The following is an 8,848-nucleotide window of genomic DNA, read 5'->3' on the forward strand; positions in this document are numbered from 1 at the left end:
TATTTTTTTATTTTTTTTTTATTTATTTTGGTTTATTTATTTAATTTTAAATTAATAGTATTATGGATATTTTACCCTTTAATGAATGTCATTTTTGTGACTTTCTCTTTCTAGTGCCATTTTTGAGACATAAACTTCAAAAAGTGCTAGTATTGACAATTGCCCTTTTAAAATCATACTAGGTGATAACCCGCGCCCTGCGCGGAATAAATAGATTTCAAAATATTATCACTTTTAATATGTAGACATAATAAAAGTTAAAGTCATAGCAAAAAATACTATATGTTATAAAGTAAGGGTTACACGAAATTTAATATATCAATCTAAATTAAGCTGCGAAAATTTTGTTTAAAAATTGTATATTTGTTTGCATAAAATAAATTATAAATATAAAATAAAACAAAACATAAACAATAGACTAATAAAATATAAAAGAAACAATGTCTTGAATGGTTTCAAATCGGAAACAAAGTTAAAGCCAACCATTTGATTGCTTGAGAGAATGTTTTGATATGAGCAAAGTCGAGAAGAAATGTGTGGTGAGTTTTCTGAATTATAGAAGCCGTATATTTATACTAAAAAGAAATCGCCGTGTGGTCATATAGATTCAAAATAATGGTCGTAACTAAATCGAATATTACACATAACTTGCGCTCCAATCTTAGTCGAGAATTACTTTAATATTGTAAATAGTTAATGCAAATTTCCTTTTATCAATCACAATTGAACAAATTCAAAAAAGTTCACGATTATTAATTGATTACAATCATTTGAACCTTAATCTACGTTCCTTATATACAAAAGTCAAGTCCTTGCAAATCACGTATTATTACCATCAGTTTACCAAATTTGTAATTTAAAAATATGTCAAAGTTATTAGAAGTTTCCTTTTTTCCAATCATCAATTAATTTCGTCTTTGCAAATAACATTTGAATCATGGGCAATTTGCTTCGCCATTATTTGCATTATGCAAGTTGGCGTTAAAATCTTAATTACGATAGATCACCTAAGGTAAGTTTTTATATGTGTATGCCAGAAAATCGTATTGTACCTTAGTTTCTACAATCGCAAGGCGGAGATCATCTAACAATTTAATGAAACAGGGCAAGTATATGTCATATGCATGGTTCTTCTGTTTCACTATTTTAAGAAAAAAAGTTTTTTTTTGATATATTTTTAAGAGAACAAATATTTTTTCGCATTTTTAAGAAAATCAATCACTTGAGTACGTATTGATCATCAAATACTTTTTAGGATTTTACAGAAAACAAACTTTGGTTGATAATCACACATTAATTTTTCGCATCTATATTCATTTTTGAATAAAAATATTAGACCACTACGTATGTCAGTAATGTTTTTGTATTGAAACAAATTAATGAAAAAACTTCAGTCAAGGTAATTAACATAATTTTAAAATCTTTGATATAATACGTAGAACTTCGGTTAAGGTAACTAACGCAAGAAATAAATGATAAGATTTGATGTAATATGTATCAACGTATATATGTGACAAATGTAGACAAAACTAAGGTAAATATAATATTTTGATCAATAGCACGTTGTGTAATTACTCTAGTTAACAAAAGGGTTTTAAATAGAATAGGTGAGAAAGTTTGTGGAGTTGCCACATAAGAAATGGCACACTTGTAATAAACACATGAACTAAACGTTATTTACTTTTAATGCTCCTCAAATAATAAAAAAGGGATAACCAATAACACTAGATTTTATTTGGATTTTAAAATCCATTAAAATCATAGAACCAATAACACCCCTTAGCCACGAGAGGGGAAAAAAACTCAGTTTCCAGAAACTTACCAGAGAGAGAGAGAGAAATGTCGAAGACGCTGGTGCAGCCGGTAGGGCAGAAGAGGTTGACGAACGTCGCAGTGGTTAGACTGAAAAAGCAAGGCAACCGCTTCGAGATCGCTTGCTACAAGAATAAGGTCCTTTCATGGCGCTCCGGCGTGTAAGCACTCGAACTCTTTCGCTTCATCGATTTTCGTTTTCGTTTGCTATCAATCGTTCTTGATTGGCGATTCGATAAACCCTATTTGATTGTTCAAATTGATTATATAATCTGAAGCGAAGGGAAACGAGTGTTATTTGTTTGTTTTGTGCAGGGAGAAAGACATAGATGAAGTGTTGCAGTCACATACTGTTTATTCAAATGTGTCCAAAGGAGTTCTTGCCAAATCAAAAGACTTCACCTCGCTTCTGGATAAGCTAAAAGAGTGGGGCGCTTCTCTTGTCTCCAGAGACGAATCTGGAACCCAAATGTCCACTGTAATGATTCTGTAAACTTGTTGTAGATTTTTCTCTCTGACTCTTCTCTGATCGTGTTGATATACATTCTTGTGCAGGTCTGTGAGATGGAACCGGGACTATTCCGAGAATGTGATTCCCTTGTGAGGAATATGCTGGGGAGATTAGAGATACTCGCTGTATCGGTTCATGCTGAAGGTGACACAAACATTGATCATTACGATGAGCATGATGATATGGCATTGCAGACCAACAAGCCCTTGTTGCCTATTGAGACTGAGACGGATCCCGTCGTTGAACTTAGCAAGAAAACGCAGAAGCAAGAGATGGGTACAAAGAAAGAAGAAGGAACCAAGTGCAGCACTTGCAACACGTTCGTTGGGGAAGCTAAGCAATTCAGAGAGCATTGTAAGAGTGATTGGCACAAACACAACTTGAAGCGTAAGACGCGCAAACTGCCTCCTCTTACTGCTGAAGAATGCATGGCTGAGATTGATATGGACGACTCCAAAGCAGATTTGAAAGACTACTCTTTCTGAAATTTACTGATTTTAAATGTAGGCCCGCCTTCTTTGTTGATGTTAAATGCAATATCTTGTAGTCGTATATATTCTACACAAACTTGTGGAGCTGATCAATGAGTTTTTCCCATAATGTAGCAGTTAACAGACCCTTTTTCTCACAATGGAGATAGCTATTGACATTTTGGATTTTATACATTTGAATCAGTTTTTTTTCTGAACCAACCATAGACATCGCAAAAGTAGTTTTGCATTGTTTAGGTCGAGAGAAATGCTACTACGCTGTCAGAATTTAGGAAAGTTTCGTTAACACATCAAGATAAACTGAAGGATACAGCACATGATCCATTGCCTGCAGGATGATGCAATGCATACAACACCCATAGAAAGATGTACACTATAACTATAAAAGCATAAGAAAACTCCCCAAGATTGAAAATAAAGAAGAAGAAATAGCAACTCAAGATGGTATCTGTAGTTGTGGACGAGGTGACCTAGAAACCAGTCGTTGTAGGAAGATTTTTAACTCTTTCCTTTTCTTAAGCACAGAATAGCGTAGCGGCTTATCCTGAGTTTGTGATGTGCTTTGACAGCAGAGAACATTACCCGTATTAAGAGTCTCACAAGTCACCTTCATCATACATTCCAATCACACTGAAAATTGTTGAAAGCATTGACTGCCCCTAAGCGTTGGTTTCCAACATCCTGTTGCCCGTTTGGATCTCTCACCATCATCCCAGCTCTTCCATTCATAAGACCATTGTTCCCGTTAATATTATTCATTCCCATCGACTGACCCATCCCACCACCAAACCCTCCAATACTTGTGTTCACTTGACCGTTGTTCATCATCAGAACACCAGAGCTATTTACATTGCTACCTGCCTTCCCATCATTCCCAAAAGACTCATGCCCTCCTCCTCCTGAGGTATTATGAGCTTGGTTGTTGTTCATCAGGATCTCATTAAGTATCTTCTGCACCGAGCTAGACTCATTTGCTTCATCAGCCGCAGCCGCAGCCTGTTGAATGGCTGGTAAGTTTGTGGAACCCATGTGATTATTAATAGATGTTATCCCGTTTTGAGATGGATAGTTGTTGTTAGATGAGGAAGTTGGAGACTGAAACGATGGCAGGTTGTGTTGTTGTTGCTGGGATGATGGCGCCATGGTACCCGAGTTGCTTGGTGACTGCATCTGAAATGAGTTTCCACCATATGGACTGCTTGGGGTTTTGTAAGCAGCATTCTGATTCCTTTGCTTCATCGAATTCTGGTGGATGAGCCCTGCGATGCTGCCTGTGGAGGTGGATGCAGAAGCTGTATTGAAGGCATAATTTAATGAGCTTTGCCCACAACTCTGATCGTTGTTTGCAATCTGGGCAATTGATTGCTGCTGCTGCTGCTGCTGTTCATTGGGCTGCTGAGCAGAAGGACCAGGCAGTGCAGAGGATGGACCTGTTCTCCGTGGAAACTTGGCTAAACTCTCTGTACCAAACAACAAAAAAAGGAGAAAATTTGACACGAGATATCTATCAGACACGTTATATTACAAAAAAAAAAGATGCTTGAAAGGAGGCAGATTTACTTACCGATTGGTCCTGTTCTTGTTTCTCGGCTATAATCTATTAAGTCCTTCATACTATTTACAACCTCCGAGATCTGAAACAGGGCAAAAGGCCAATACGCATTAGCAAGCATGTTCAGGACACTTACTACAAATGTTGATTTAATTAATCTCATTATATTATTTTCAAAGATGAACATCCGCATCTGAAGCTCTATGTAAGATTGCATGACAGTTCAAATGGCACTTAATTACACATTGATATATTATTCAATATATCCTATATACCTGCAAACACCGAACATATCTCTTCGTGTATCCCAAATCATTCACGAGCGGTACTTCTAGGGCCTTTGCCAACTGTCTGGCAGATGCAACAAACCTGCATAACAGTGGAAGCACGTCAGAGAGATCACCAACAGAAAGTTGAATAACAGAGAGAGAGAGAGAGAGAGAGAGAGATGAAGTTTACATGTTGCAATTGTTTTGCAGCTCCGGAAGAGCAGAATCTGTTGTTGCATTTTGAGCGGCTTGTTGATATTTCTGCGCTGCTGACCCAAGCTGACTAACCTGTACATGATAATACAAAATAACTAAGCATATACAAAGGCAATAACTTCCTATCATAACATATTATCAAAAGGATAAACCCAAGTTTCAATTACGAGAACATAAAGAACAGTTCTGGAAGTTACCTGCGGTATCAAAAGCCTTCGTGGAATGAGCTCTTCATGCCGCCGAGCACAGAATTCCCAAGAGAATATCTGACAAGGAAAATACAAAAAAAAAGAAAAAAAATAAAGGGTTTGGAGAAGAAAATAATACTGTAGTTTGGCAAGAGAGAGAGAGAGAGATTAATTTGAGTAACCTTTAGATCTGGTGAGAAAACTATTCGAAGTTGGCCATCACGAACAACTCGAAGCTGCTCAAACACGCTCTCTTGTGTTGCTTTTGCATACTCCAAGACAATTTGACCAGATGAGTTCTGAGATTCCCTCGGCATGTCCACATATAAAAGTTCTTCCAAAGTGCCACTTTCATACTTTATCTTAAATAGCCGCGGGAGGACTTCCGCAGTTGCCTCTAAACAGTGAAAGCAAAACAAAGGATCAATCAGTAAGAAATGACACGAGAAAATGTTATATTCTAAAGTAAATTCTCAGAACTGATCCTCCAAATAACATACCAAAACCACGCCCAGGCTTTCGGTTACATATCTCACAGTGCCACACATCCTGCAATGTATGTGAATAAAAATAACCATGTGAACAAGTGTCTACACAGTTTCTTGAAAAACTCATGAGATCAGAATATCGAAAAAAGAAGAAGATGAAAATGACAAGTAAGAGCAGTAAACCTGAGGGAAAACGCCAGTTGTTTGCCGGCCACTACCATACATAGAAACACACCATCTCTTCTTGGCATTAGGGGCAAAGTACTCTGATACAAATTTTCTCCAGAACTCGATGTTATTGTCCTGCATTTAGTATCAACACAACGGTAAATCATGAAGAAAAATACTCGCTTGAATTAAAAAAAAATAATCATTTAAGGTAAGAAAGAAGCTTTACTTCAGGCCTATGTTGTTGCCGGTACATATACTGGGTAAGACGCTGAGCACCCATGCCAGGTTCATACACTGGTCTCATAGGTGGCCTCTGCTGCTGTGGTAATTGAGGACGCTGTTGAGGCAATGATTTCAGGAGGTGTTGCTGATGCTGAAGTTGCATAAGTCTCTGCTGGTGAAGTATATTATTCATTTGAGTCTGTGGAGATTGCCCCGACATTTGAAGAAACTGCCTCTGCTGCTGCTGCTGCTGCTGCTGCTGGAGAAACAATGACTGCTCTGAATGCTGGGGTTCCATTTTCACTTGTGCTAAGTTTCTCATGGCCTGAAGTTGCTGCGGTTCCAACTTAACCGATCCTAAGCTTCTCAACATTTTCTGTTCGTTGGAAACCTGACCACCACCAGGTTCCAACTTGACACCAGCTAACCCTCCTCCACGCTGCTGCTGCTGCTGAAAATTCTGAGGCTCCATTTTCGTACTACTCCGTTGTTGCTGGTTAGCTGAAACGTTGGAGAAGTGCTGACCTGACGAGGACAAGCCACTAAACCCAATGTCTGACTCAGCCGAGCCATTAGCAAAAGAGTGGTTGTTGTTGAGGAGTGAAGATATGTTTGGCATACTCATACTCATGTTGTTACTGAACTGAGTCAGTGGAGAAGGAAATGGTGGTTGTGAAGGAAGATGAGGAGGAGGAGGAGGAACATTATTATCGCCACTGCCAACTGGATTTGGCGCCTCTGATGGTACCATACTCCCAACAAGAGATAATCTCAGCTTTGTGTTGGACTTGGACTACCAAAGATGTGGTCAATGCACGATGAAGTCGAACAGTGTTGTTTCTGACCAATGATGATGAAATCTAAGTTTTGAGATTCCGTATGGAAGATTCCGATCCGAATTGAGCAAATCTACTCCATTCCAACTCAGCAGCACCTTGAACAAAACAAAAAACAAACAAACCCAGAAAGCTCGATCAAAACCCTAATTGAGGAGAGCTACAAGATGAGAAGGATACTTACAAGCGCTGGTGAAGAATCTGTCTCCAATAAGCCTCAAATCAAAGAGATAAAATCAGTAGCAAGCTAGGAAAGGAACTTGCTGTTCATCTTATAGGATAACCCAAAAAGAAACAAAAAACAATTCTCTGCCGCCTACAAACTGTCTTTATTTAAACTATACCTTATGTTTAGCTCAGAGTATTGTGTCCTGTTCTTCGCTGTATCAGAGAAGTTGATGAAGAGAGAGAATAGTGTCCCTTGCGGACGTCAAAATTGTATTCGATCTGATTTATTTCATTCCCTTTCTTACTTTTTCTTTTTTTGTTCAGTCTCTCTCTCTCTCTTCTCCTTGAGATGAAGTCAATGACATTACCCTAGATATGTCTCTCTTATCATTTTTTTATTGTTCCTTTGTTTTTTTTTTGTCCGCTTGTTCCTTCGGTTTTAATGTTGAAGTGTATTTTTTCTCGCATTTTTTTTTATTTCTACGAACAATTTCCAAAACTATAATGTATATATTATTATCAAATTTATAGAATTTTTAAAAATAAAATAATTCTAAAAGAGATTTTACTTTGTATAATTAAACACCTATAAAATAAAATATTAAAGAGTTCATAGATATGAAAAATTGCTCAAATTAAGGAACCAACTATTTTACACGGTTTAAATTATGAAATGGGAAAACCTTTTTCTTTTCTTTTTTGAACACCACAAATACTGAATTAGATTGAAACCCCATCACTAAATTAATCAATGGGGATGAGTTGCAGAGATACAATACTGATTTAGCTATTTATATAATTCATGCATCATGCCAATATATTCCATGCTGCAACTTTACCATAATGGTGTGTAGGGGATTAAAGAGTACATTCTTTTCCATTTATCCTTGGTAAGATACCTGATGCGATCATCGAACCAATAATCAACCGTAAACACATATAACGCCCCAAAAAATTCGGGACATTTGCTAAAACCAACTCAAATATTCAAGTCAATTGTAAAAGTGTACCCCACTTTCAGTCAAATGCAAAACCAACCTAAAGGAGTAGTGTAAGTACTATTTCACCCTTATGACCAAACAAAAAACATAAATGTATTTTACGTTTCTATCCTTTGGAAGTCTACACGTAATAAAAGAAGTCTACATATATATAGACTTCCTACGAAGTCTATTTAATAGACTTGTTTTGTAGTCTCCACTCTAATTTGGTCTACTAATTTAATTTTGAAAATGTATAAAAATAATTATTGTGATATTTTTAACTAATCATCAATATAATGGATAATATGAAGTAAACAAATTAAAATTTCATATAATCGAACAATTTTGAAGAATATATACTAATTTGGTTATCATGTGCTAGACTATGTTCATAGTTTAGAAACAAAAGGTTCTAACATGTTATGTCTTTTAGTAGTTGATTTCATAGGGTTAGATTTTAGATTTTTTTTTTTTTTGTTTTATTAACTTAAATCTGCATATTAATGTTTAGTAGTTTATATTTTGTATAAATGAGACTTTTTGATTATCAAGCAAAACATTTAGGGTTTGATATTTGTGGTTTAGGGTTTCGTAGACCTACAATAAAGTCTATTTATCTGAAGACGTCTTTTTCAGTCTATATTTTTCAATTTGTTTTACAAAAAATCATTATATTTAAACTAAGTTAAGTTCCTTAAGAATAAAAAAGTGAAATCATATACTATAACTATTAAAAAATAAAGAAATAAATTTAATAAATCATATATTAAAATTATTGAAATAATAAAGAATAAACAACAATAATTAAATTATTATAGTAGACTTCCAAAAAGGTCTACTATGTTATAGTAAGATCTACTCCAAAATTTTAATTTAAGTAGACTTCAAACGAAGTCTACAGTATCGTAAATTTTAACCTAGTTACATTTTTGTCTCCCTAT

The 8,848-nt window shown here is 35.9% G+C and overlaps 2 protein-coding genes across 5 annotated transcripts; one reads left to right on the plus strand and one right to left on the minus strand.

Annotated features, from left to right (window-relative positions):
- Positions 1-1,752: 1,752 nt before the first annotated feature.
- LOC106415144 lies at positions 1,753-2,986 on the plus strand. The gene is made up of 3 exons (XM_048742707.1): positions 1,753-1,973; positions 2,128-2,290; positions 2,368-2,986. The coding sequence occupies exons 1-3, from the start codon at positions 1,840-1,842 to the stop codon at positions 2,806-2,808; spliced, it is 738 nt and encodes a 245-aa protein (XP_048598664.1). The 5' UTR covers positions 1,753-1,839; the 3' UTR covers positions 2,809-2,986.
- Positions 2,987-3,081: 95 nt separating this feature from the next.
- On the minus strand, positions 3,082-7,290 carry LOC106415145 (transcriptional corepressor SEUSS). 4 transcript variants are annotated; one of them, XM_013855779.3, is made up of 11 exons: positions 7,101-7,290; positions 6,941-6,957; positions 5,925-6,854; positions 5,711-5,830; positions 5,540-5,588; positions 5,222-5,436; positions 5,049-5,117; positions 4,826-4,923; positions 4,642-4,735; positions 4,379-4,448; positions 3,082-4,274 (listed from the first exon to the last, which is right to left on the minus strand). In XM_013855779.3, the coding sequence occupies exons 3-11, from the start codon at positions 6,669-6,671 to the stop codon at positions 3,427-3,429; spliced, it is 2,310 nt and encodes a 769-aa protein (XP_013711233.2). In that variant the 5' UTR covers positions 6,672-6,854; positions 6,941-6,957; positions 7,101-7,290; the 3' UTR covers positions 3,082-3,426. The 4 variants fall into 4 exon arrangements, with proteins under 4 accessions (XP_013711233.2, XP_013711232.2, XP_013711234.2 ...); XM_013855778.3 differs by having other exon boundaries at positions 6,941-6,972; positions 7,101-7,282; XM_013855780.2 differs by lacking the exon at positions 6,941-6,957 and having other exon boundaries at positions 7,101-7,268.
- Between the last annotated feature and the right edge of the window lie 1,558 nt (positions 7,291-8,848).

Source organism: Brassica napus, chromosome A10, assembly GCF_020379485.1.
Source record: "Brassica napus cultivar Da-Ae chromosome A10, Da-Ae, whole genome shotgun sequence".
Taxonomy (NCBI): domain Eukaryota; kingdom Viridiplantae; phylum Streptophyta; class Magnoliopsida; order Brassicales; family Brassicaceae; genus Brassica; species Brassica napus.

Bases quoted from the DNA above. Each gene is read 5' to 3' on its own strand.
- LOC106415144 (XM_048742707.1), top strand. From the start codon at position 1,840: ATGTCGAAGACGCTGGTGCAGCCGGTAGGGCAGAAGAGGTTGACGAAC. The intron at 1,974-2,127 runs GTAAGCACTCGA...TGTTTTGTGCAG, and splicing joins CTTTCATGGCGCTCCGGCGT to GGAGAAAGACATAGATGAAG. The intron at 2,291-2,367 runs GTAATGATTCTG...ATTCTTGTGCAG, and splicing joins CTGGAACCCAAATGTCCACT to GTCTGTGAGATGGAACCGGG.
- LOC106415145 (XM_013855779.3), bottom strand. From the start codon at position 6,671: ATGGTACCATCAGAGGCGCCAAATCCAGTTGGCAGTGGCGATAATAAT. The intron at 5,589-5,710 runs GTTTACTGCTCT...CATACATTGCAG, and splicing joins CAACTGGCGTTTTCCCTCAG to GATGTGTGGCACTGTGAGAT. The intron at 4,449-4,641 runs GTATATAGGATA...GCCCTGTTTCAG, and splicing joins GATATGTTCGGTGTTTGCAG to ATCTCGGAGGTTGTAAATAG.